At 58.7% G+C, this 26,399-nt stretch overlaps 3 protein-coding genes across 15 annotated transcripts in view; all 3 read left to right on the top strand.

The window, feature by feature from the left end:
- SPEG (striated muscle enriched protein kinase) overlaps positions 1–7,418 on the top strand; it is a 56,621-nt gene extending 49,203 nt beyond the window's left edge. For all 8 annotated transcript variants that reach the window (XM_084893088.1, XM_084893087.1, XM_084893090.1 and 5 more), the window contains 10 exons: positions 1,895–2,011; positions 2,153–2,320; positions 2,441–2,563; positions 2,892–3,059; positions 3,202–3,817; positions 4,291–4,530; positions 4,614–4,837; positions 5,626–5,701; positions 5,881–6,030; positions 6,370–7,418. In XM_084893088.1, the coding sequence (XP_084749214.1) occupies positions 1,895–2,011; positions 2,153–2,320; positions 2,441–2,563; positions 2,892–3,059; positions 3,202–3,817; positions 4,291–4,530; positions 4,614–4,837; positions 5,626–5,701; positions 5,881–6,030; positions 6,370–6,562 (2,075 nt within the window). In that variant the 3' untranslated portion in view covers positions 6,563–7,418. The remainder of the gene's footprint in view (positions 1–1,894; positions 2,012–2,152; positions 2,321–2,440; positions 2,564–2,891; positions 3,060–3,201; positions 3,818–4,290; positions 4,531–4,613; positions 4,838–5,625; positions 5,702–5,880; positions 6,031–6,369) is intronic.
- Positions 7,419–8,188: 770 nt separating this feature from the next.
- SPEGNB (SPEG neighbor) lies at positions 8,189–11,650 on the top strand. Its single transcript, XM_084891905.1, is given in 6 exon segments — positions 8,189–9,910; positions 10,241–10,548; positions 11,124–11,125; positions 11,127–11,209; positions 11,211–11,261; positions 11,415–11,650. Coding segments are annotated over 6 exon segments (711 nt in total). The 5' UTR covers positions 8,189–9,782; the 3' UTR covers positions 11,554–11,650.
- A 530-nt stretch (positions 11,651–12,180) lies between these two features.
- GMPPA (GDP-mannose pyrophosphorylase A) lies at positions 12,181–19,521 on the top strand. Of its 6 annotated transcripts, none has more exons than XM_084892634.1 (13): positions 12,181–12,265; positions 13,102–13,162; positions 13,258–13,355; positions 14,295–14,398; positions 14,664–14,850; positions 15,197–15,256; positions 16,664–16,794; positions 17,784–17,918; positions 18,023–18,120; positions 18,301–18,347; positions 18,556–18,648; positions 18,740–18,908; positions 19,240–19,521. In XM_084892634.1, exons 2-13 carry the CDS (start codon positions 13,123–13,125, stop codon positions 19,338–19,340), a joined length of 1,263 nt encoding a protein of 420 aa, XP_084748760.1. In that variant the 5' UTR covers positions 12,181–12,265; positions 13,102–13,122; the 3' UTR covers positions 19,341–19,521. The 6 variants fall into 6 exon arrangements, with proteins under 6 accessions (XP_084748760.1, XP_084748763.1, XP_084748761.1 ...); XM_084892635.1 differs by having other exon boundaries at positions 12,189–12,265; positions 13,108–13,162; XM_084892633.1 differs by lacking the exon at positions 12,181–12,265 and adding an exon at positions 12,272–12,403 and having other exon boundaries at positions 13,108–13,162.
- Positions 19,522–26,399: the final 6,878 nt, after the last annotated feature.

Here is a 26,399-nt window from a genome sequence, read left to right as displayed (position 1 = left end):
AGTGGGCTTTGGTGGTGGGGGCTCTAGTGAAGGAAGAGGGAGGGAGGCAGTTGGTGTGGGCAGGGTGGAGAAGGAGAGGGACTGAGACAGAGAGAGAGAAGCCAGCATGGAGGCCTGGGGACAGCTGATCCCTTCCCACCAGGGGCCTCCCTCCCAGGTCCGTTCTGCTTGTGCAGCTGATTTCCTGCTGAGGCAGTGTCCCCTTACCTCCCCCCCCCCCCTTCCTGCAGAATAAGGCTGCCCGTGTCCCCTTGACCAGGTAGGGCTAGTCTCTGGGGGGCGGAGGTAGAACTGGCAGAGCTGGGCCAGGATCACCTTTCACCTTGCCTCCTGGCCTCCCTCTCTCGCCCCTTCCCGGCACCCGCACTTAGTCTGATGGAACTATATTCACTTTGTTAGTGGAGCCTCAGTGGGGGACCCCTCCTTAGGGAAATGGGTACAGTGGGAAGGGCGGGCATGCTGCTATTCTGATCCTCCAGTCCTGCTGGGCATTCCTCTCCTGCCCAGCTCACCCCACCCCCACTCCCTCCCGGTTCTTTAGGCAGGCAGCAGCTGGGGCTCCTTGGGGCATCTATCCCTCAGCCTTCTCTGCCCACGTGAGAAAAGTCCGCCCACCCACCCACCCCCGGTGGCCAGGACCAGATTGGGATATTTCTGAAGACACATGCCGGGGAGCAGGGACACAAGTGCTCCCGGCACTGAGGCGCCACGGGCGACTGCACTGAGCAGAGAACTTGGCCCATCTGCACCCAGGCCATGACCGCTTCACCAGCCAGCTGCGAAGCCAGCTTTGCCGAAACAGCCTCTTTCTCCGAGGGTCTGTGGCTGGCTCGCTACTGAGCATATTCATGAGCTAATAATCATAACAATAATAAGAGCTGAGGATTATGAGCACTTATGGTTACATCTTAGACACGTGCTAAGCACGGTATATGCTCCTTGTCATTCTCATAACAACCCCATGAGCTTGGTGTGTTTTTCTTTTCCGCAATTTACACAAGACATGGCCCAAGGTCATGCAGATACTGTCTCTTGCCCCTCCTAAGGCTCTCACCACTGAGCTGACCTGAAGGAGCATTAGAAGTCTAGATCTGAACCCCTGGGCCCCAGGGGCAATGAGGGGTGGGAAGGCTGACACACTTTCTGGCTCTGCCCCCTGTTTTGCCTTGGCTTCGGAGCTTTGGAGACTACATTTTTCTAAATTAATATATTTTATTGATTTTTTACAGAGAGGAAGGGAGAGAGATAGAGAGCTAGAAACATCAATGAGAGAAATACATCGACCAGCTGCCTCCTGCACACCCCCCACCGGGGATGTGCCTGCAACCAATGTACATGCTCTTGACCGGAATCGAACCTGGGATCTTTCGGTCCGCAGGCCGACGCTCTATCCACTGAGCCAAACCAGTTTTCAGCGAGACTGCATTTTTTTAATTGAACATCGTGCTCAACCCCAGGATTCTCAGCTTAGGTCACCAGCTCCTCTCACTTCCCTGTGGTGCCCCAGAGGGAGTGAGAATTGCCAGCTTAACCATTGCGGTCTTTCAATATTTACTTGTTTTTATTTTATTTAACAAATGTGTATAGAGCACTTGACGTAGTGCCAGGCACTGCTCTGAGTGATTTGCAAACATATGAATGAGGTCACTACCATGCATCTTCAATAGTCAGCGAAAGGAAAAGATGGCTCCACACAACACACAGCGAGTGCCTGGAGAGAGTGATGCTCGCCCCAAAGAAAATTCTCGAAAGTGTGGCCTGGGGTGGCACTTTGCACGTCTGACTGGGGAGAGAGAAGCTTTTACGCTGCTCTCCACCTCTGATGGTACCCTCCCCTCCCTCAGCAGTGTGAGCTGAGGTCCTTGCAACCCATGGCCATCTGCTCTCCCTGCAGACTTCCCCCCAGTCTTCCACATCAAACTCAAGGACCAGGTGCTGCTGGAGGGAGAGGCAGCTACCCTGCTCTGCCTGCCGGCAGCCTGCCCTACACCCCGCATCTCCTGGGTGAAAGGTGAGGTCGCTTCTCCCCAGAGAGAGGCATGGTGTGGGATCCCAATGCCCAGTGACGCTTGCGGGGGTGGTGGCCGAGGGGTCCTGGAGGACCATACGTGCTGCCCCACTCAGCAGCCCCCCTGCTCCTCTCTGTCCCCAGACAAGCAGTCCCTGCGGTCAGAGCCCTCAGTGGTCATCGTGTCCTGCAAAGACGGCCGGCAGCTGCTGAGCATCCCCCGGGCGAGCAAGCGGCACGCCGGGCTCTATGAGTGCTCAGCCACCAATGCTCTGGGCAGTGTCACCAGCTCCTGTACCGTGGCTGTGGCCCGTGAGCCGGGGGCAGGGGCCGGGCGCAGGGGTGGGGGCAGTGATGGAGGGTGTGGAGCAGGGCTAGATGGGCTGTAAGCTGGAGCACAGGGGCTCACCGAGGCTCCCTTTCTCTGGCCAGGTGTCCCAGGGAAGCTAGCCCCTCCTGAAGTACCCCAGACCTACCAAGACACAGCGCTGGTGCTCTGGAAGCCAGGAGACAGCCGGGCACCCTGCACGTACACGCTGGAGCGGCGGGTGGACGGTGAGGGGCCGCGCAGGCTGGCTGGGGGAAGGGGTGGCTGGGGGGAGGGGTGGCTGGGGGAAGGGGTGGCGGGGGGAAGGGGTGGCAGGGGGAAGGGTGGCGGGGGAGGGGTGGGGGGGAGGGGTGGCAGGGGGGCAGGGGTGGCGGGGGGAAGGAGTGGCAGGGGGAAGGGGTGGCTGGGGGGAGGGGTGGCAGGTGGAAGGCGAAGAAGCCAGGGAGGCAAGTGTCCTCCCGGGGCAGAGTCCCGCTCCCTAGACGCCTTGCCAATAGCACTGGGAGCTTGGGCCACCCCTCTGTGACCTCAGCCCTTCCCCGATGGTGCCCACAGGGGAGTCTGCCTGGCACCCAGTGAGCTCAGGCATCCTTGACTGTTACTACAATGTGACCCACCTGCCAATCGGCGTGGCTGTGAGGTTCCGTGTGGCCTGTGCCAACCGTGCGGGACAAGGGCCTTTCAGCAACCCTTCCGAGAAGGTCTTTGTCAGGGGCACGCAAGGTCAGTGCGATGGGGGGGGGGGGGGGTGTGAGGGTGGCCAGGAAAAGAAGGGAACCCTAAGCCCAGGATCCACCCCTTCTCAGAGCACCACGGTTTTGCTGCTAGGGGCACGTTGGTGATGATTTTCCTTGTCTTTCCTCAGATGCCTCAGCTCTGCTACCTGCTGCTCACCGAGACACCCTTGTTACCTCAGGGCCAGCCAGGGCCCCGCCTCCGGACTCTCCTACCTCACTGGCCCCTTCCCCGACCGCCGCTGCAGCTCCTGGCCCCCCAGGCCCCCAGTCAGCTGCTCTCGGCCCTAAATCTCCCCCAACACCTCCCAGCCAGGCCTTGTCCTCACTCAAGGCTGTGGGTCCACCCCCCCAAACCCCCCCACGAAAGCACAGAGGCCTGCAGGCCGCCCGGCAAGCAGGGCCCTCCCCACCCAGTGCCCAGGTCACCCCAAGTGAGCCCAAGTCTTCCGTCCCGAACACTGGGACCCCGACCCCAGCCTCCACTCCTCAAGGGGTTAAGCCAGCGTCTTCCTTGACTCCCCTGTATATGGTGACGTCCTTTGTGTCTGCACCACCAGCCCCTGAGCCCCCAGCCCCCGAGCCCCCTCCTGAGTCCACCAGAGTAACTGTTCAGACCCTCAGTTCAGCCAAGGAGGTGACCAGCTCCCCTGGCGGCAGTCCCCGCAGCTCTCCGGGGCCGGAGGGCACCTCTCTTCGACAGGGCCCCCCTCAGAAACCCTACACCTTCCTGGAGGAGAAGGCCAGGCAAGCAGAGCGGGGAAGGGATGGAGGACAGAGAGGGGAGTGGGTGGAGCGCAGGGGACACAGGAATGCAGAGGAAAAAACTGGACTGCCCACCCAGCGTGGGGAAGGTGCTGAGATCTGGGTCATCAGCACTACTGAGCTCAGATTTTCTCTGGGCCACATGATCACAATTAATCTGTGCTAAGCTCTGTGGCCATATGATCACCATTAATCTTCATCACTTGGAGAGGAAGCCACTGCGTTATCGTCATCACCCATTTCACAGATGGGAAAACTGAGGTTAGAGAGGTTGTGGGATTTGCCTAAGGTACAGAGTCACTGAAGGGCAGAACTGGGACTTGAACGCAGGCTTCTAAGATTAAACCCCAGAGCCCACAGTTGAGTCCCTGCTCTCCCACCCCCAGCCCCCCTTACCCTTCATTGGTGGTGTCCCCCTCTTTCCTCTAAGCCTGTGGTGTCCCCTTAACACATAGGGGGCGCTTTGGTGTCGTGCGTGCATGCCGGGAGAATGCCACTGGGCGGACGTTTGTGGCCAAGATCGTGCCCTATGCGGCCGAGGGCAAGCGGCGGGTCCTGCAGGAGTACGAAGTGTTGCGAACGCTGCACCACGAGCGGCTCATGTCCCTGCACGAGGCCTACATCACCCCGCGTTACCTCGTGCTCATCGCCGAGAGCTGTGGCAACCGGGAGCTCCTCTGCGGGCTCAGTGACAGGTAGCCGGGCATTCTGGGGGAGCCGGGAGCCAGAGCAGGGGGAGCTGGGCTGGGGTATCACCTGCCTTCCCTGAACCCTCCAGGTTCCGATATTCAGAGGACGATGTGGCCACCTACGTGGTGCAGCTGCTACAAGGCCTGGACTACCTCCACGGCCGGCACGTGCTGCACCTGGACATCAAGCCAGACAACCTGCTGCTGGCTTCTGACAATGCCCTCAAGATCGTGGACTTCGGCAGTGCCCAGCCCTACAACCCCCAGGCCCTGCGGCCCCTGGGCCACCGCACGGGCACACTGGAGTTCATGGGTGAGGGCACCGCGCCAGCCAGGGTAGGGGGGTTGGGGTACGGCCCTTGGGGCAGCAGCCATAGCTTCCCCCACTTCACCCACAAATATGCCATTTATTGAGAGCTTACGGTCTGCAAGAAACGAACAAAGTCCCTTTTATGTTTGTTCGTTTTTTCCAGTTTATCTTCACAATAGCCCTGGAGATTGGCCTAACATTACTGCCACTTTACAGATGAGGAAACAGAAGCGTAGTGAGGTTATTTGTCCCATATAGACAGTTTTAAAAGGTTGAGCCAGGATTTGATAAAGCTGAAAAGATAGGAGAGCCAATATTAATTTATATAAGTAAGGAAAACCAGCTACCATTTAGCTACTTGCTAAATACGTTATGTGCATTATCTGTATCCTTTAGATTTATTCTGAAAGCCACACTTTGCAAATGAGGAAATTGGAGTGCCAGACAGGTTTAGTACATTCCCCAGGGTCCTATAGCTACCGTAGAAGGGGCAGGCCGGGATGGTAGCCGGCCAGGCCCATTTCAAAGGCTCTTCGTCTTTGTGCTGGCCTCGTTCATTGTGAATGGGCTCTCCACCTGGGAGCTGATCTGAGGGAGCCAGTGACCCTGGTTCTCAGCAACTCTGCGGTTCTGGTGACCCACCATTCAGAGCCTGGGCGGACTCCTCAGGTGCCCACAGCTCCCCTGGAGGCTGCTCTGACCCACGGTGGTGACCTCAGGGGCCTCCCCAGCCTTTTCCTGCTTCCCTGCCACCAGGAAACTGGTTCAACTTGGCCTCTGTCTCCTGTCAGCTCCTGAGATGGTGAAGGGAGACCCCATCGGCTCCGCCACAGACATCTGGGGTGCGGGTGTGCTCACTTACATCATGTGAGTGCCCCGGACCCACCTTCTGCCCACGCTTTTCCCCCTCCCCAGCATGTGTGTCCCCAGGTGCCATAGCCCTGTCCCTGAGTGCTGTGCCCCCTAGGACCCCCATACTAATGTCTCCCTGGACCTGTGCATTGACCCTCTGTTCATATGTCTCAACTGAACTGTCTCCACCACAGGCTCAGTGGACACTCTCCGTTCTATGAGCCAGACCCGCAGGAAACAGAGGCTCGTATTGTGGGGGGCCGCTTTGATGCCTTCCAGTTGTACCCCAACACCTCCCAAAGCGCCACCCTCTTCTTGCGAAAGGTCCTCTCAGTACACCCCTGGTGAGTGGGCCCTACACCTGCCAGCTCCCCATATTCCCCATATTCTTGGCCTCGGACTGCCCTAGTCTAGCCCATGCCTAGGATTTTCCCCGACTCCTCCCCTGCCCTCAATAATACACTGTTGCTACTACTACTACTAAGTGGTTGTCCTACCCACCATTTAAGACCTATAACACAAGCAGAATCACTGTCCCCATTCCAGAGGCTGGGACACAGAGTTGCCCAGAGTCACTCACTAAGGGTGAATCCAGGTGCGGGACTCAGGTCTATGGGAGGACAGAGCCCAGCCCTGCTCTAGGCCGTCCCTCCAGGCTCACCATTCCCGTCTGGGCCTGGCAGGAGCCGGCCCTCCCTGCAGGACTGCCTGGCCCACCCGTGGCTGCAGGACGCTTACCTGATGAAGCTGCGCCGCCAGACGCTCACCTTCACCACCAACCGGCTCAAGGAGTTCCTGGGTGAGCAGCGGCGTCGCAGGGCCGAGGCCGCCACCCGTCACAAGGTGCTGCTCCGCTCCTACCCAGGCAGCTCCTAGTGGCTCGGACCACAGCCTGGCCCCGGGATTCCACTCGGGGCTCCCGCTGATGCTGCGGGACATTCCAGGGCCCATGCTGAACTGGGTGGACTCAGGGCTTCGGACACCACCAGCAGAAAAATCCAGCCGGGCTGTTACCTCATGGACCTGCGGGGACAGAGGCCCCAGTTGCGGGGGCTTCGGCCAATACCACCAAGGCCAGAGCCAGAGCTGGAGACTCATTGGCCAGGCTGGGCAGAGTTGGAAGCAGGAAGAGGGGCAAGAACAGAATGGGAAAGTGAGAGGAAGTGGGTGGGAGACTCTAGGAAGGTTATGGGAATGGGGGACAGTGCATCCAGGGGAAAGTAACCCAGGAGGTGTGAGTGGCTGGAGATGTGGAAAAGGAAGGAGCCCAGGGTGTCGAGGCCATGGGCTGGGAGTGTCAGGAAAGCAGGGACAGGACATGGACAGTGGCAGGGTGCCAGAGGCAGCATGTGAGAGAGGGCAACAAGATAGGGGAGGGAGAGGAGAGAGGACTCAGATGGGGATGGGATGGGCCAGCCGCCAGCATCCCATAGAATTGTGGGGGGGCTGGAGGCAGGGGGCAGTGGCCACTCAGCCCAGTGCTCTCCTATTGCTCCAGCGGGTGCAGCTCTGGGCTCTGTGCTGGCCCCAGGATGTCCCCACTGGCCCTTCGTGGTCTCTGCCCTTCTTCCCATTCATATTTATTTATTTATTGACTTTTATGAATTTTCCTTCCACCCAATCCTAATTGCTCATGTTTTCCTGACCATTCCCCTCCACCCAAGCCATCCAGCTGTCTGTGCAGCTGTCTGTCTGTCTGTCACAAGAGAAATAAAAATAGCAAGCAGCAGGACCTATGTGTGATCTATGGGGAGAGGTGGCCGGGGAGCAAGGAGCTGCGACAGTATTCCGGCCTTCTCCGGGCCAGGGAGAGCCCAGGTGTACCAGCCAGCACCTTCAGATGTCCTCCTCCCTCCCTGACTCTCCTCCCCCTTACCCCTCCCTTATTCCTAGAGGGAAGAGAGACTTCAGTCTGCTTTTCCCTCTGAAGTTTCTGGAATCCTGGCAGGACCCTGAATCCTCACCACAATGCTCTAACCACACGCTGGTGGTCCCCGCCTTTTCTCACATGTTCCATCGTCACACCTTGGAAGATGCCGGGCTCTGAAACGGACCGGCCCATACCCCAATCCTGGCTCAGCCTTCTTTCTCCAATGCTTCCCAGCTCTGGCCCCGGTGCCCCAAGCAGAGGGGGTTTTATCATGATGAGAACAGGTGGTGTGAAGCCCAGGACAAGCCCACTCCCCATGCGCTCAGCATCAGAGCACCAACCAGGCACCAGCTGTCCGGGGCAGCTGTGAGTTCTCTGGGCAGTGTGTCTGCTGTGATGATGCTACAGACCAGCATTTTCCTAGACCCCCGGGGACACCCAGCCTGGACCTTCTGATCCCCATGGCAGCTGCTGTGAAGTGTGCTGGGGGTGAAGGCACCTTGACTCTGGCTGCAGTGCCACAGAATGGTTAGTGGGTTCTAGAACTGAGGTGGGGAGAGAAGGGCACCAGTTCTCCTTGGGTTCAATGGACTGTCCTCCCCCCTCCCCCCTTCACCCCTTGAAAACCCTGTTCTTGACAAAGTGACAAAAATAAAGTTGCCACCACAAGCAGAGAGAGCTGGTGCTGGTGTGCTGCTGATCTAGGTTGAGGGCCCCTTGGCTGGAGCCCAAACAACGTCATCCCAGCCCAGCCTCTGGCTTCTCGGGACCCGAGGGAAAAGGCAATACCTATCATCATAAACCAGCAGTTAAAGCAGCTGGAAGGGACCAGAGAGACATCTTTTAGCTCAACTGTCATTTTAGCGATGAAGATATACAGTTTGCCTGTGAGAATCTGTAATTCCCCTACTCACTGCAAGTGTTTTCATATAAAAATGAGGTGCCTGAACTCATATCCTGACAAATGGTAAAATTCCTCTCCCGTCGCCCTTCTGATCTTGAACTCCCTTCCCATCTCCATTGGAAATGGCACATGAACTGCTTGTTCCAAACCCGGAGGAGCAAAGGTAATTTATATCAGCCGAGCTGTGTCAAAATTGCTCTGATCAGAAGGTGACAGTGCTCCATACCCAGGCGGGCAGTTGCAGTAAATGGAAGAAGCGATGCTCTGCCTGGCAGACTGGACACCGGGCATGTCCCCATCACCTCTGATGCCCCTATACATCAGCTGTGCCCCATATGGGCCTGGGCCGACCCAAAGCTGCTGAGTCAGTATTAGTGCCCATCTCCAGGGACAGCGGCCCATGCCATAGCACGTGGAGATGGGGGTGGCAGGAAGGGACACTGTTCTTAAAAATCTTGACCGTCCTCTCTAGGTTTATCTCGGTTTACCGCCAGGGGGCACAGTGCGGAAATGACAACCTAGACTCTGGGGTGGGGGTGGGGTAAGGTGCTTTCGGATTGGTCCCGACAGCCACGTGGCCTTCTCATAATTGGCTGGGTAGACAGTGAAGTCTGCCACTTCTCTGGCTTCATTCAAGGAAACCCTCCCCACCCCCACCCCCAACCCCACCCCCACCCCACACACTTGCACTCCTTAACTTACAGTATCTCCAGAAGGGCACATTGTCCCACTGTCCAGGGACCCACTGAGTGTCAAGTTGCCCCCGAAAGGAGTTGAATTTCCTGCCGGCGTGGGGTCCGTCTGGTCCTCCCCGGAGTGGGAGGGCACCCCTTGCCTTGGGAGGAGATGGGGCCTTGTCCAGCTGTCCAGGCGCTGACGCCCGGTGCACCCCAGAGCCGCTCCAGTTTCCCCCCACCCCACCCCCTAGGCCTATTCTAGCGACTGAGCCAGCAGCCCAGGCATCCTCGAGCTAAATAAAGAGCCTGCTTTGTTCAAGGGGCTGGAGGTGGGGTCCCGGGGGGCTTGGGGCAACCACGCCAAACAAGGCAAGGAGGGGAGCGATGTAAAACCAGGGCCCAGGGCTGAGCACCTGCCCGCGCTCCTGCTGTGCCATCGGAAGGGCATCGCACCGCCTGCTACCCACCTAGTTCCCTCAAGTCCGAAGTCGACGCCCCTCCACCCCCATCCCCACGGTGAGTCCCGTCCTCAGACCAGCTCTGGACACGTCCATCCTGGGGGATGTTCTGAATCCGAAGGGCAAAGGCTGAAGGTCTCAGTCTCTGGGTTAGGCTAGACCCTCTTGTTTGTTTTTCGCTGCCCAGATGTCCAAAGCAGCTCCCGCCAAAAAGCCGGCGGCTACGGCCCCGCCTCCGGGATGTACCCTGGATATCAACGACCCCCAGGTCCAGAAAGCGGCCATTCGTATCCAGGCCTTTTACCGGGGCCACAGATGAGGGGGGAGCCTTAGAGCCTCTGAAGGAAGGAAACTGGAACTGCAGAATCCGCATTCCCGCGTTACCGACGGGGCGGTCCTGAGCCCAGGCCAGGGACGGCTAAGGCCACTGGATTCATGGGAGAGCAGTTGCTGAGGTGTGGCAGGAGGCCCAGGAGAGCAGACCATTTCATCAGGGTAATGATTCAGGAACGGCCCCTCCCCCGCGTCTCCCCGACTCTGAGGATCTAGTTGGCCAAGGGAGCGGGCAGGGGGCTGGGGGCGGGCGGACAGGGCTGCGGGAGGGTGCGAACGGCATCTCTGGGCCCTGACCTTGCTCGCGAGCAGGTCCCGGAAGGAGCTGCGGGAGACCCGGCCGCCGTTCGTGCTGGAACCGCTCAAGGACGTGGTGCTGATCGAGGACAGCGCGGCCAAGCTGACCTGCCGCATCTCGGCTTTCCCGGACCCGTTTATCCACTGGAGCAAGGACGGCAAGGAGCTGCGCGATGGGCCCATGTACCGGTACATCTTCGAGGACCCCGACGTCGTGGCCTTGGTGGTGCGCGACGGCGAGCTGGCGGACCTGGGCCAGTACAGCATCAACATCACCAACCCCTTTGGCCAGTGCTCCGACTCTGCGCGCATCCTCGTGGAAGGTACGTGCGCCCCCGCGGCGTCTGCAGCGGATGCAGCCGCGCGTTTATCCCCGGGCCTAGCTGAGTCCGGGTGGGCATGTGGCCAGCCCAGCCCCTGGCACAGCCTGAGGCACAGAGTAGGGCGCGGAGCCGCACCGCTCGGCCTGTGCAGTCCTTTCTAACTCGGGATCACATCCCACCCAGGCTAAGAAGTCCAAAGTCACAGCGATCCAGAAGCAGAGCTAGGGTTTAGAGAGAGCCCTGATCTTCTGGCTCCCAACCCAGAGCAATGTCCACTATCCAGAGCTGTCCCTGAGGCACCCCGAGAGGTGTGAGCATTCCTGGGCTTTCACCCATAGCATCTCTTCTCATCCTCCATTCAATCCTAGAAGTAGGAGGGGCAGGGATTAGTCTCGTTCCACAGCTGAGCTGCTGAAGCCCCAGAGAGGATAAAGACTTGCCCAAGGTCACGCGGGGAGTTCAAATCCATACCGTAGTTAGGGTCGGGGTGGGGGGGTAATAGTTGGGAGGGAGGGTGATGTCCCACCTGACCTTTAGGTCCCTCACTGGGTCGCATTCCCTTCCCCTTTCTCTAGTCCCCGGCGAAAATCCAAAAGGGCCCGGATAACACTAAGGCGCGCAAAGGCGCCACGGTGACGCTGACTGCGGAGATCATGGGCGAGCATGGACGTGGGCTGGACCAAGGACGGGAAGGACATCGAGGAGGATGACAGGCGAGGGCGAGGACCCGCTGCCAGGGCAGGGCCTGGCGCTGGAGCTTGGGTCGGATGGGGCCCGGAAAACCCGCGGGAATGGGACGAGGGAGGGGAAAGGAGCTGCAGGGAAGCCCGTTAGCTGACCCGCGGCCCCGCCCCCTCCCTCTGCAGGGTTTACTTCGAGATCGGCAGCACCAACACCACGCTGACCATCCGCCGGGCCACGCCGCAGGACAGCGGCAAGTACGAGGTGTTCGTGGAGAACAGCCTGGGCATGGACCAGAGCTTCGCTCGCGTGGACGTGGCCTGAACGGGACCCTCGGAACTTTCGCTCTGTTTCCAAACCTTGGCGTGGGTGGTACTAACAACCCCCTTCTTTTTTTGCTTAATAAAGTTGCTCTCTCTGACCCTCCGTTTCTGTTCTCTTCTTATTATGAGTCGCCATGTCCACTCCCCGGTACCCACACGCCAAAGTCACAGTGTTGGGGGCAGAGGGAAGTTTGGAGAGTGCCTAGTTCAGTGCCTTTATTTGCAGACAGTAAATCTAAGTGAGACAGGCTCCTCGCGGTCGGAAGCTGCTTCACTTCCCAGCAGGAGGGTAGAGGCGTCTACGACTCTCTCTTCTTTTGTAACCCTCCAGCCTCACCCTTTCGTGGGGGATGTGCATGCTGCCCTCGTCCTTTCAAGGGTGACCACTTTCGCTTCCCCTGGGACCTACTTTCTCCGCTTTAACTACTACCCCCGGGCCCATTCCCAGGCAGCTCTTGATGCTAATTAGGGTTCCTGCCTCTGCTTCTCAGGCTGAATTCTTCCTCTTCTTTCGACCCTCCCCTTCAATCCCTTGGCCACGCCTCCATATGTTCTTCCAAAAGTTCAACCTCTTTCTCAGTGGGAACGAGGGAGGAACTTAAGAACTACAATTCCCGGCAGACTCTGCGAAGTTCTCGCGAGCCGCGAGAAGACACGTGCGCGGAAGGAGCTAGCGGTAGCGGGCGGCAGAGCTGGCAGAAAGGGGACTGGTGGTAAAAAGACCTGATGGAGGGGTGGCGGAAGGGGGAGAGGGCAGGGCACGGCCCCTAGACGAAGAGCGGTTCGGGGGTCCCGGGTGGCTCTCCGCACGTCGGATGCAGTGCTGGTCCCACAAACCCTGCATACGCGAGATTAGGGTTTATTAGTCGGTTGTGAGGTTCAGAGGGTCAGCAATCAGTCAGTCCTCTGAACCCAAAGATTCAGCACTTGTCAGTCTTGGGACACAGGGAATTGGCATATTGTGTTTGGGATGCTAAGGGTACCTGTCTTTTTTATTTAGGGATCATCACCAAGTCCTAGAGGTTAATTTTAGGAATTAGGGTCAGCATAAAAAGGGTTTGGAGTTGTAAATAAGTGTTACTTAAAGTGGACTCTTAGGACTGTAGTGAAATATTTGGGCCTCACTCGGGATTTGAGGTTCAATATCAGGATTCACTATTAGGATTCAGGGCTTAATAGCTAGAGTGAGGATGGACCAATTCGGTAATCAGTGGTTTGGGGGTTTGGTTTTGAAGGTTTGGGGTGTGAGAAGGAGGTCTATTGCTGAGTTTTGGAGTTTGCTGAGTTTTCAGCCAGAAGGAAGTCTGTTAGGGATCAAATTGTGGGGTGTGGATTTCAGAATTTGGGGGGAATCGTTGTGAGGTTTGAAGGCTGACTGGATTTGGGTTGGGATCTGAGATGTGTGAGATTTGTGAGATGGTGAGCCCAGAGAGGGACTAGATTGAATTTATGTCCTGGGAGAGCTCGGTGTTGCTGTTTTGGGTTTAGGGTTTGGTTGGGTTATGAGTGGGGTGTGAGATCTGAGCCTAACTTTTCTTTGCTATTTGAGGTTTAGGTAGCAATTGCCGCCATGCTTAAAGCTGTGATCCTGATTGGAGGCCCTCAAAAGGGTGAGGAGCCAGGGGAAGGTTGGGCTGGAGTGGTTGGTGGCATGGGGGGTAGAGGGAAGCAGAAAACAAAAATATGCTTCTCTCTCCTCTCTCAGGGACCCGCTTCAGACCTTTGTCTTTTGAGGTGCCCAAACCCCTATTTCCCGTGGCAGGGGTCCCTATGATTCAGCACCACATTGAGGCCTGTGCCCAGGTAATCCCGTAGGCTCCCCTCTCCCACCTCCATTCATCTCCTTCATGCTGTATTTCCCCCTTTACCAACCATGACCTCTTCCCACCAGGCCTAACTCCAGGGACCACCATTTACAAATGACACTATGCATCATCTCCCTCCACCATCACCACCAGTTGTGCAATGCATTTGTCATGTGTCTTCTCCTAATGTAGCCTCTTGTCTGGCTTCTTCTTGCTCTTATTTCACGCCTATGGAATGTGAGAGTAGGCAGGAATCTTAGAGACAACTTAAAGCCGTAGCATGAGAAACTTTAATGATAACAAAGCACAGAATCATGCTATTCTTGCTCACTATGGAGCTAATTCCTTTATTGCTTTTGGTATTGGGACTGGCAAGGTTGACTTGAGTCCAGTCTCTGCCTGCTAAAAGGAATTGAGCAAATTTCTCACCCTTTCTCAGCCTTAGTTTCCTTATTTGTAAAGTGGGAGTGATTAGACCTACTTTGTGGGATTGTGAAGCTTAGAGATGGTGTTTACAAAGTCATTAGTACAATGTAGACACTTGATAAATGGTATCCTTAATCTCATAGTGATCTTAAGCTCAGATTGATAGGTAATAAATATGGGGGAAATGAATGGATTATCCTGTAATGTAGCTTGATAGGCAAAATCTTTCCTAGGGTGAACTCCATTTCAGATTAGGGGGTGGGGGAATAATAGAATAATAAAAGATGAAAAGACTCTAACTTTGAGAGTCTTTTAATTAAGGGAAATAGACTCTATCTTCCTCATTGTTCAGAGGAGAAATTGGACCAGCATGGTAAAATGAATGCCCAAGGCCACAGTTGAGGCTAAACACGTGGTTTCTGGATTTGGGGCCAGTACCCGGGATTTCTCCCTCCCATAATCCCCTCCTATCAGATGCTGTTTTTCTCTCAACCTCTTCCCTTGACCTCAGGTCCCTGGGATGCAGGAGATTCTGCTCATTGGCTTCTACCAACCTGATGAGCCACTTACCCGGTTCCTAGAAGCGGCACAGCAAGAGTTTAAGCTTCCGGTCAGGTCGGGTGTTTGTGTGCATGTGCTGTGTAGGGGTGGGAGGGCAGTGCCCTAGGCATCTGAGTTCTCAGGAGTGGGTTGAGCCGGCATTGCCAGAAGTCACCCTCACACACTAGGAGGTTTCTGAATTGCTGTATATATTGAGTTTCTCTGTGGGCCTTGGGCAGGCATATTCTGGGAACAGGAGGAGTCACTGCCCAGATTCCCAGATTCATGGTATCTGACTCCTCTGATCTCACTGATCTGGCTCCGGGGTCTCTGGGGACAGGTACCTGCAGGAATTTGCCCCTCTGGGCACAGGAGGTGGTCTCTACCACTTCCGGGATCAGATCCTGGCTGGGGGCCCTGAGGCCTTCTTCGTGCTCAACGCTGATGTTTGCTCCGACTTCCCCTTGAGCGCTATGTTGGCTGCCCACAGACACCAGCCTCACCCTTTCTTGCTCCTGGGCACCACGGTGAGGGGGGCTGGAGGGTGTTGAGGGGGTGATCCAGAGAGGTTCCTGGGATGCAGGGTGTTTGGGAGGCAGGGCCAGAACAGGGAGTTGGAGTGGGAATGCACATCAGGAGGGGTAGGTGCTAGAAACCCCTGCAGTAATGGAGGTGGCGGTGGAGAGAGACCTTGAGCCCTTCAGCTGCTCAGAAGTAGAGCGGGGAGGGCAGCTGTCAGTACTCACCCCATCTGAAGGCTTGTCAGTGGCAGAGCTACCTGCCATGTGCTATAGGAGAGGGAAAGCAAGAAAGAAAACAGACCTTTCTGCCCTGGAGCAGGCAGGTCACTGCCTCGGTGTATCTGTCTTTCAGGCTAACAGGACACAGTCCCTCAACTATGGCTGCATTGTAGAGAATCCACAGACACATGAGGTAAGAGCAGAGAGGAGGCTGGCTGTATCATCATTTTCCCACTCCTCAGCCTCAATGCTGGAACGCTATGGGGTGGGCCCCAATGTTGTCTAACAGGAGTGGCACAGCCTCAGTTGTTCCCTTCTGTCCCTTTAAGAAAGATTAGGAAGAGGTAATAGATAAATGCCATGAGTGTGGTGCTCCAGTAGAAATATGCACAGGGTGCTATGACAACACAAAAAGGGCCCCTACCCAGCCTACCTGGGTGGACGTGGGGAGGGCTCCCTGGAGGAGGTGAGGTCTGAACTGAGTTAAATTTGTCAGCATGAAGGAGACAGGAGAAGGCATTGCAGGTAGAGGGAACGATATATGCAAATACATGGAGTTAGGAAACAGCATAGTGCCTTCAGAATTAGGGAGGTGGGAGCATAATTAGCAAGGTGGGGTGGGGCTGGAGATCTCTGTCCCGGTCTCTGAAACTCCCTGCTCTGGAGCCTCACTGACTTTCACACACCCCTTTTGTCTGTTCAGTTTTAGAATTAAATATTCATATGTGAATACGAATGTATGTATACACACACACACACACACACACATGCTAGAGGCTCAGTGCAAAAAATTCATGCACTCAGGGAGGTGGGAAGGGTTTCTCTCAGTCTGGCCTGTGCCCTCTCGCAGTCCGGAAGCCCTCAAGAGGTGTCTGACTGAGCCTAAGCAGTTATCTCCAACCATGAGCCCGGCTTCTGGCTGAGTAGTGCTCCCCCCCTGTGGGAGTGCACTGACCACTAGGGGGCAACTCCTGCGTTAAGTTTCTGCCCCCTGGTGGTCAGTGTGTGTCATAGCGACGGGTCATTCTGCCATTCAGTTGATTTGCATATTAGCCTTTTATTATATAGGATATTCACAGACACAGAGTTTTGTGTTAGGCACTAAATAGGTATGAAAGAAACAGCCGGAGAGACACAATCCTGCCTCTCAGGAGCCCTCGGTCTGGGGGAGAGACATCAAAAATCAACCAATGCAGATGACACAAGCGCCACAGTGGGTGGGTGAGAACAGGAGTGCCCAGAGCTGAAAAGCTGACTTTGGGGCAGACAAGAGTGTACTTAGAGAGGGAGTGACAATGTCAACTGGGTTTTTGAAAGCAAAGTCTTCCAGATGAAGAGTTGGTTAAGGGCATTCCGAAAGGCACCGGCATGCCGAGGCATGGAGTTGTGTTCTGGAACTGCTGGGAGGTGGGGAGGATCGGAGGAAGAAGGCGGACAGTTCAGACTCATCTTGAAGGTGAAGTTGAAGGACAGTGACAAGACATGCTTTGCATTTTAGGAAGACTCCCGTGGCAACAGGAGGACCTGGAGATGTGGAGGGGTCTTAGGGGATGGTGGCCGTGGCCCCTCCTCTGCTGACCCCAGCCCGCTCTGTCCCCAGGTCCTGCACTATGTGGAGAAACCCAGCACGTTTGTTAGTGACATCATCAACTGCGGCATCTACCTCTTTTCCCCGGAAGCCCTGAAGCCCCTTCGGGATGTCTTCCAGCGCAATCAGCAGAACGGGCAACTGTGAGGCAGACCCCATGGCCCAGTAGCTCCAAGTACCCTGAGTCACAGCCCGTCCTGCCCCCGTCTCTGCGGGCTCCATCTCAGCCAGCTCCATCTCCTCCTCCCTTCCCCCTGCTACTTGTTATCTCCAGCCAAGCCTCTCCAGTTCCTCCCCTTCTAACCTCATTCTGTCCCTCTTCCGTATCCATCCCAGTTCCTTCTCTGTCACCACCTGCCCACTCCCCTTCTGGTCCATTTCTCGCAAGCCCTGAGTGTCCCAGAGATGTCTTTCAGAACAGACGGTAACACACACACTTGGGTGCACATATGTTTGGGTGCAGGCATGCGTGTGTGCACACACTCTCAGGCTGAGGAGGCTCCCTTTGGAGTCTAGTGCCCTAAAGGGAGCTATGCTCACCCCAAACCACAATCCCAGGGTGGTCCTCCTAAGCCGGGGAACGGTTCCCTTCTGTGGCTCCCCTGCCTTCATCACCTCTCATGCCTCATTCCCTCGTAGCCATCTTTTCACTCCCACTCTTATCTCTGCTTCTCTCTCCATCTCTCCTGGCCTCTTTGTTTCTGCTGAACTGGCATCTCTACCATCTCTCTCTCCTTCCTTTTCTGTGACTGTCTCTGCCCTCACCAGCTGCCTTCCTCTGGGGTGAGTCTGTCTGTGTTTCATTCCATCCAGTGAGAGGGAGGGGCCGGAGGTGGGGCTTAGAGGGGTGGATGGGAGGGGAATGGGATAACTGGGGGGAGCCATGTCTGGTCGAACTCCTCCTGGACATGGGGCAGGATGGGCAGCAGATCTAGACCTTCCCCCAGCTGGGAGAGTGAGGGGCTGAGCAGTGGGTGAGCCTCCTGGGAGGTGAGCGTCTTTGGGAGAGGATCTGACTAGGCCTTACAAGGTAGTGGGGTTCCCTTCCTATTCCCCTTCCCGAGAGGCTGTGCCAGCCACCCAGTTGGGCTCAGCTGGGGAACTGACGTCAGCGCCCTGTCCCCTCTACCAGGGAGGACTCTTCAGGCCTGTGGCGGGGGGCAGGCACCATCTGCCTGGAGCAGGACGTGTTCTCCGCCCTGGCCGGGCAGGGCCAGATCTACGTGCACCTTAATGACGGCATCTGGAGCCAGATCAAGTCTGCAGGGTATGGGAGAGACCTCTTATGGGGTGTCTGGGGGTTGAGACTTCGGGACGGTGGGCACAGGCCCTGCTGGCCCCTGAGCCCCTGCTCTACTTTGTGTCCCCCAGCTCGGCCCTCTATGCCTCCCGCCTCTATCTGGGTCAGTACCAGCTCACTCACCCCGAACGCCTGGCTAAGCACAGCCCAGGGGGGCCGCGGATCCGAGGTACCCATCCTGCCACAATTCCTAAGCTCTGCCCCTTCCCCCCTTCCCCCCCTCAGTCTCCTCTGCCCTCAGAGCTTTGACTCCGGACCTCAGACCCAGAGGGGAAATCTGAATCCCTGGCCTCCCCGAACCAGTTATGGTTTGGGGCATTTGTCTCCAGGTCCTCTCTTCTGCTTCTAGGAAACGTTTACATCCACCCAACGGCTAAGGTGGCCCCATCAGCTGTGGTAAGCAGTGGCCCAGCCCAGGGAGGAAGGTGGATGGGGTGGGGCGGGTATCTCCAGAGCTCGGAGTACAGGTCTCTTATGTTTGTCACATCCTGTCATATGGCCTCAAGTAGGTTCCTTCCCCCCTTATGAGCGGGTTGGATTTGGGGTCCTCCAAGCTCCCCCCCCCCCCCCCCCCAGGGCTCATGGTATATGTTCCTCTCCACAGCTGGGCCCCAACGTCTCCATTGGGGAGGGGGTGACCGTGGGCGAGGGTGTGCGGCTCCGAGAGAGCATTGTCCTCCATGGAGCCACACTGCAGGTAGGCACCCCAGCATGTGCCCCAAGAAGCTGGGGAGAGGGGGAACCCCATGGGCTCTGCCCCCCTCACCTCACACTGTCCTGTTTGGCAGGAGCATACGTGTGTGCTGCACAGCATTGTGGGCTGGGGGAGCACGGTGGGGCGCTGGTCCCGCGTGGAGGGCACCCCCAATGACCCCAATCCCAACGACCCCCGGGCCCACATGGACAGTGAGAGCCTCTTCAAGGACGGGAAGCTGCTGCCTGCCATCACCATCCTGGGTATGGCTTCCCAGGGGACTCGGGGCTGTGAGAAGCCGCCACAGGTGATGGGTGGGCTCTACGGGGAGAATCTGCTGGTGTGAGGGCGTGTGTGTGTGTGTGTGTGTGTGTGTGTGTGTGTGTGTGTGTGTTTGTGTGTGTGTTTTTCTTTAGCAAACATTTACCAAGTGCCTGCTGTGTGCCAGGCCTAGTGTGAGTCACTGGGGGCATGGGGCCAGGGCACAGATGGGCAGGGAGGGCCCCCGCCCCCCCAATGGCAGTGGCTCCTGGCTCCTTGCCTCCGGTTTCCTCTCCCCATGGCCTCCTCCTGGTGCCCTCGTCCACACTGCAGGCTGCCGCGTCCGGATCCCTGCTGAGGTGCTCATCCTGAACTCGATTGTTCTGCCACACAAGGAGCTGAGCCGAAGCTTTACCAACCAGATCATCCTCTGAAGGGCAGTGGGGTGGGGGGGCGCCAGAAGGCCCCCCCCTCCCAACTCCCACCCCTTCAGTCTCTGTGCAGATCGGACCTGGGGAAGCCAGGCAGAATCTTCACACACCGGGAGCCACGTGGGTGGGTGGAGGTCTCGGCCTCCCTCTCCGCTGCTCCCTAATAAACCCCATGAACCTCGGAGCCAGTGAGGACTCCGCTTGTGCCTGGACTGGTGTGGGGGTGGAAGGGGGGCAGCTGAGTCAGGCCCCCCACCCACATTAGCATTTAAATTGGAGTCATTGCTGCGGGCTCATGAATAATGAATCCGGAGCCCTGGTAAACCTCCCCCTCCCACTGCCTCAGCCTCGGCGCTGCCGCCAGAGAAAGGCCCTTGAGGCTCCCAGCCTGCCGGCCCGGCTTCACCCCTACCCTGGTGCTGCCCACCCGCCCGCCCCCCTCCCTGTTCCTCTTCACTGGCTTTGGCTCAGACCTGGGAGTGGAGGACTTCCCGCGGGAAGGGTAAAGGATTTCAGTTGGGCAGTCAGGTGGCGGCGGACGCAGGGCCCGGGAGCCCCAGGTCGGAGACTGGGTCACAGACATGCCCCGTCTTCAGTGTCTGCCTCGCCCCCGCCCGTTTTTCTGCCCTGCCAGCACCATCCGCTCCTGGCCCAGCTTTGTTGGCAGAGTGGTGGCTTCCCCCTCGCCCACCGGAGCTTGGTGTCTGTCTTCTCCCCTGGCAGGCACGGTGGGCCTCACTGCTGCCTTTCCCTCCGTCATCCCCGTAGGCAGCGCTGTTTGGGGGAGGAGGACAGGGCACAGATGGGCAGAGAGGCATCCCCCCTAATGGCAGTGGCTCCCCAGCTCCTTGACCCCCGTTTCCTCTCCCCATGGCCGCCTCCTGGTGCCCTCGTCCACCATCCTGGCTTTGTCTCTGGGAGGACCCAGCCCTCCACTCCACATTCCTGAAACCCCAGAGAAACCCAGCGCCACCGCTCCTGTTTGCCCATGACCCCCGCGTGCCCCTCTTGGTGCCCCCCCCTTCCCCAGCTGTGGGTGCGGAGTTTAGTTGCCAGATGAGCTGGTAATGATCGTAATCTGCTAATTGAGAGGAATCTAATTACCCGAAGAGAATGGGGGGGCAGGGCGTGGGTGGGAGGGAGGAGGGGGTCCTGGCAGCAGGCTGCAGGGTGCTGAGCCTTGTTCTCGGCACCAGGGCCTGGGACCGAGCCCAGGATTTCATAGCCAGGCCGTTAGGAAGATGAGCTGTTCGGCAGCTGGGCCGAGGGTGACGCGGGGATTGGGCCCGGAGTGACCTCCCAGGCCCTCGGGTCCCGCAGGCCGGGCGAGAGCGCCTGGGAAGCCACCCAGGGTTCCAGCAGGTGTGGCTTCTAACCTGCCTTGACTCAGCCCCTTCCTGTTTCCTGCGGCCCAGACCTTCCATCACCTCTGCTGGGCTTGGGAGGAGGCCTGGGGTCAACTTCCTGAGGAAGGGACTGGGTCCCTTCTCTTGCCTCCCCCCAGCCCTGACCCTTCTGTTCTGAATGGTTGGCAGAGGCCATGGCAGCTCCATCATAAATATGATAATTTAATTATTTTCTCAGCAAAACACCGTGAAATCCAATAAGTCTGTGTCAGGCCCTGGCCCCCAGGACCCCCCTCCTATGCCCAGGGGGGGTGGGGACTTGGTGGGGAGGCTCTGGAAGGGGAAAGGGTCAGTGTTCAAAGGCGGGGGGGGGCTAGTGAAGCTGTAACATGCCCCCCAGGCTGATGGAGCCACTGTTGTGTGTTTGTGCTCAGGTGCAGGGGGGCCTAGGAAAGGGGGGGCCTAGAGCCCCACCCAGCTCTGAGGGCAGCCCTTGGGGCCCAGGATGTGGAGGGGAGAGAGCAGGGAGCCCCCTTCTCAATCACCCCTGGGACCTCACTGTGAGGGTGCTGGCCCCCTGGAGGGGTTGAGAAGGGAGAGCTGAGGGAACTGGGGTGGGAAGTGGGGGATGAGGAGGGGAGGGATGCGGAGGAGGGGTGCGCTCCTGCCATTAGTGCTTTTCTCCGCTTCCATAAAAAGATTATTCTGTAAAATCAGCGAGGGGGAGCGAGCTGGGGGCCGGGGAGAGGGGAGAGGGGTGGGTCCCTGGGACCCAGCTGGATGGGGCGACTGGAGGGCAGAGCTGGGACGGGGAGGTTTGGATGGGCTTCCAGAACCAGCCAGGGGAGAGGCCAAGCCAAGAACACAGCTTGCCAGGAGGCTGGCCAGGACAGGCTGGGCGGGGACCTCCTCCCTCCCTGCCCCTTTGGTGGGATTGCCCTGGGCCCCAGTCCCACCCCCGCCTCCCTCTCCTCCCCCAGCACTTAGCAGCCATTATCGGGGGAGCAGATTGCATCCCCCTCCTCCTCTCCGGGAAGCAGACACAGCTGGGGCCCGCCACATCTGCCGCATCAGCACGGAGCACAGCTGGGTGTGCCCAGAACCACCTTCCCCAAAACACAAAGTGGGGCGGAGGCCAAGGAGAGCCCGGACCCCTGAGACAGACACACTGACACCTCTGCCAACAGACACACCCCTAGTGCCAAAGCTCTACCCACCACCACACACACACACACACACACACACACACACACACACACACACACACACGCTCCCTCCCTCGAGCGCAGACAGAACTGACAAACACGCAATTACTCTGCCCCACCCACCACCCCCGCTCCCCTCCCCCTGCCCCCTCCACTCCTCTTCCTTCCCTCCGTCACCTCTACCACTGAGCTGCTGCAGACACTTCCCTGGAAGGAGCAGGGAGGGCTGGAGATGTAAGGGGATTCCAGTCTAGGGTGCCGGCGTGGGGAAGCTACCTGCCCTCCCTCCGAGCCCACACCTCTCCCCACAAAGAAACCCCCTTGAAATGCAGGTCCTTTGCCACCCTGGGCATGATGAGGCCTCTGTCCAAGGACAGGCTGGCTGGGTACCCTATGGACGTTCCCCATGGCCATGGGTTTCACTGGCCACCTCTAGGAGGCGCTGCGTGCCCTCACTCTTGCCAGGAGCTCCGCAGCTGCCAGGGCTGGCCTCTGCCACTTACTCCCACCCAACAACCCACCAGCACCCTACCCCCAGCAATGCCCCCGCTTCTGCTCAGCTCTGCTGCCTCTGACACGGGCAGGGTATGGTCGAAAAGACCACCCTCCTCAGAGATGCTCTGGGGTCCCTTCTGTCCCCCCTCTTTCCTAGGTGAGCACCTCTCATTCCTGATTACATCCTGCCCTTTTGGCAGCCCTCGATTCTCCCATCATCTCCTCCGTCCTGATGTCTTGCCCTCAACCCTCTCCTCCCTGCCTCGCCCCCGCCCCCGCCCCCACCCCTCAGCGCTTTAATCCCTCCTGCTGCTGTGCCGCCTTATCTGTTCCCAGCAGCTTTCACTACTGCAAAGCCCTCTCCCCCTCCTCCTCTGGATCTTCTCCCCGCTCCTTCCCTGGCTCTCTCTTCGCTCTGACCTGCACTGCCCCCCCATCCCCCCCCTGCCTCTCAGGCCTGGAGATGGCTTCTAGCTGACACCAGATCTGCACCCCAATGCCCTCTCTCCAGCCTCAGCTCCGATATGGCCAGCTGCCCACCCACTGCTAACTGTCCCCCCCTGCCCACCCCTACCCCAAAGGCCCCACAGACTTGGTCAGTTTCTGTCCAGCCAAGATTTATCTTTCTTCGTTCCCAGCCCTCTCCTTCCTGGCCCCCTCCCCAGTCCCTCCAGCCGCCCCTCAACCCTGGGCCAGGCCTCCTCAGTCCCTAGTGCCCCACTGTCTCCGTATGGGCATCCCAAATGGGGGTGGGGGTGCCACAGGAGTGGGGTCTGGGGTGCAGAGGGCAGGGGGCAGTAGGGGAAGGGCCTGGTGGTGGGACACTAACCCTCCTAAGTCGCCTCAGATCACGTCCAGGCCTCCCCACCCCCCTTCTCTGGGACTCTCATTAACCGTTCCTCCTGCCTCGTCCGCAGCATAAATAACCCAGATAAATCAGCCGCGGCCCGCCCCCCGCCCCTCAGCCCCCGCACAGCCCGTTTGTCACCGCCGCTTGCTCACCAGCCAGGCCTGGCCCAGTCCCGGCCTCCACCCCCCAGCGCAGTCCCTGCCCACCCACACCGGCTCATCCCTCCGTCCGTCTGCACCGGAGCCGGGGCTGGAACAGGTGTCTGGGCTGTCGAGGAGGGCAAGGGGGTGTCCTTTGGGACCGGTAGGGAGGCTGGGGGCTCTCTCTAGGGGAACGCTTTCTAGGAGTTTGGGGGTCATGTCATTTAGAATGGGGCCACATGTGGAGGGAAAGGGCGAATGCAGCTCAGCGGGGGGCGGGGGGGTTCCTGTGCGGGGAGCAGAGAGAGCCCCAGCAGCCCTGATGCAGGAAGACCTGGAGGGGCCCTTGCAGCCCCACAAGCTGCCTTCTGGGAGGTTCAATTTTGCCCGAATATCACCTCCTGCCCCCTCCCAGGTGCTCTGAGTCAGAACCTTCTGCCCTCGCTGTCACCTCCGACTCTGCCCCCATTCCCATGCCCTGCCCCGGGTGGCTGTACAAATGCCACTCTCATCTCACCTTGCAGTCCACCCACCGTTCTCTTTCTTGGTCTGGAAGGCTAGTTCACCCCGTGGGGGGAGAGGGGGAGAAGAATTGAACTGGGAACAAATCTGGGGAATGGGGACAACAGGGGACAGAGGACACCTGGCTAAGGCTTCCCAGCCAGACCCTGTGATCACCCCACCACCCTGGCCCCACTCTGAGTGGGGCATTCACACTCCCAGCTGGAGTCCCTGACAGCCCTTCCCATTTGATCACACCCAGTTCAGGCTCTGGCCAGCTACGCTTGGCCCTGATGCTCACTGCAGGGGGCAGCCTGTTCCCCTGGGAGCGGGGATGGGGGGCGTGGGGGGGGCAGAGAGGGGATGGGAGAGCTTGGGCGCTGGGCTGGGGGTGGGGGTGGGGAAGAAGCTGGGCCGGGCCCCAGGGACCAGCTGGGCAATGAGCCGGGGAAGCAGCCAGGAGGCTAAATGAGGGAGATTATCACCCAACTGCAGCCGGGCAGAGAGGGAGGCAGGCAGGGAAGCAGGGAGAGGGAGGAGAGAAAGAACGGGGCCAGAGGGAGAGCGGGTGCAGGGGGCCAGGGGGGAAACAGGAGACACTGGAGAAGGGGGTGGGGAGACAAAGGGTGGGCTGAAAGGATGGGGTGGGGGGCTCCCTCTGCGCATAGCCTGATTCCTGGGAGTCTGAACGAGGGGGACGTGGGGACAGCTGGAGACAGCTGTCTGTGGGGCAGTGGTGGGGGCGCATGCCCTTCCCCTTTCCAGGGCCCTGGCGCTCCCGCTCCTCCCCCCACCCCAGTCACCACCCAACTTCATTCCCTCCGGAGGCTGAGGCCTCCCGCCAGGCCCTCCGGAGGAAAGAGGATGTGCTTTTGGCTCCTGATGGAGGCCAGTGTGTTGTGGGGAGTATGACCACGATCTCAATGGATGGCAGGGCAACTTAGGGCTGTGCGCGGAGTCCAGGGCAGCAACGGGTACTGGGGGAAGCTTGGGGAGCAGCTCCCCGCTTCCTTGGCTAAGCCCCAGACTGAAATAACCTTAAAAAAGCAATTAAATCACCTTAAAAAAAAGCAAAGAAAAATCAATACTAGGAGAAAGGGGAAGAGAGTGGCTGGGGGAGGAAGGGTCTGGACTTAAAGTCCAGCAGGGAGGGGAAAGCAGGGGAGGGGCTGCGGGACTGGGGCGGGGGGGTGAGGGGGAGAGGGGGACTCTCAGCAGCTGCTCCCAGTGCTCACCCCACTTTTGGGGACCCTGCCAGATGCAGCCCCTGGCCCCAGGGGTCTTATCTTCCCAGCTGGGGCTGCTGGCTTGTGGGAAAGCTCAGCCATGGGCCCCCGAGGATGCTACTCTGATGGCAGGTTGGGGACAATCCCAGCGAAGTGCCACACACGGTTCCCCAGGGCGTGTGGTGGGGGCTGATATCCTTGCTGGGATGACCTGCGATGACTGAAGGGGCCGACCTGGTCTTGAGGCCAAGGGTGGCTCCCTGCATGCCCCCCCCCCCCACACACACACACAAGGGACTGTCTCTGGGCCCCTCCTCCGGGGCCAGGCAGGGGCTGCGCCCCGAGGGGCAGGCTTGACGCCTGACACGCGGGAGGGGTGGCCACCGGGCGGCGGGTGGACCTCGGGCTCTAATCCCCAGCAGCTGCAGTTTCCCTCAGATCGATTCCCTTCTCACTTTTTTTTTTCAGCTGCTGGTTCCACGGCTCTCGGATCGATGGAGCCGCCTCCCCCGCCCCTCTGAGCTTCCTCTCCCTGCTGCTCATTAGCGCCCCGATTAATCAGGCCCCCCCCCCATTTCCTCTAGGGGACCAGTGCTTCCTCCTCCTTGAGGACTCGCGCTTTCACAGGGCACCCAGATCACAAGCTGCTCACTGTGACCCCCCCCCCTCCCCTGGTGAACTGAGACATCTCCCCCTGGCTGGCAGCAGGGGTTGTCCCTGCCTGTGATAACAGCCCACATGCCTGCCTCCCCCCCCCCCCCCCCCCGCCCCAAGGCAGGACAGTAGCTCCCCTGGGCTCCCCTGCCCCACTCTGCCAGGGGACACCCCCGTCTGTTTTTTTGGGGTTGCACACGCTGCCATTCAAGTCCTGCACACATCCACTCCCTCCAACACCCCATTTGGCCTCTCTGCTCCCTGGTCTGCTCACTCAACAGCCTCCTCCCACCCCCAGCCCGGCTGTGGCTAGAAATTTGGGGAAGCGAAGTGGCCACAGATGTACCAGTCCGCAAGGGTTCGTGCGCTCTGTCCCAGGAGTGACTGAGTCGGGCGGGGTGGGAGAAAGTGGGGGAGGGGTGGCTGGCGTCCCAGAGCGGGCAGGGTATGGTGGGTGTGGATGTCCGGAGCAAAGCTCTAAGGAAACCGAGAATCTTGGCAGCCTCATGCTGACCCCTTGTCTGTCTATCCTGCCCCCCTCTGCCTCTGCCCGCCCCCCCCCCCCCCCATTCAAACAAGTGGCTCAACCAAGGAGTTTCTAGAAGCCACCGTGAGCGGGGTGGGGTGGCGGGGGAGAGTGGTGGT

Source organism: Pipistrellus hanaki, assembly GCF_964339955.1.
Source record: "Pipistrellus hanaki genome assembly, chromosome: 8".
In the NCBI taxonomy this organism is placed as follows: domain Eukaryota; kingdom Metazoa; phylum Chordata; class Mammalia; order Chiroptera; family Vespertilionidae; genus Pipistrellus; species Pipistrellus hanaki.
The sequence above is the reverse complement of the archived record's forward strand: the minus strand, read 5'-3'. Positions and strand labels throughout refer to the sequence as shown.

What these genes read in the sequence shown, in the direction of transcription:
- GMPPA (XM_084892633.1), top strand. Translation starts at nt 12,368, where the DNA reads ATGCAGTGCTGGTCCCACAAACCCTGCATACGCGAG. An exon ending in TCCATGGAGCCACACTGCAG is followed by an intron (nt 18,649 to 18,739) that starts GTAGGCACCCCA and finishes CCTGTTTGGCAG; the next exon opens with GAGCATACGTGTGTGCTGCA. An exon ending in GCCTGCCATCACCATCCTGG is followed by an intron (nt 18,909 to 19,239) that starts GTATGGCTTCCC and finishes TCCACACTGCAG; the next exon opens with GCTGCCGCGTCCGGATCCCT.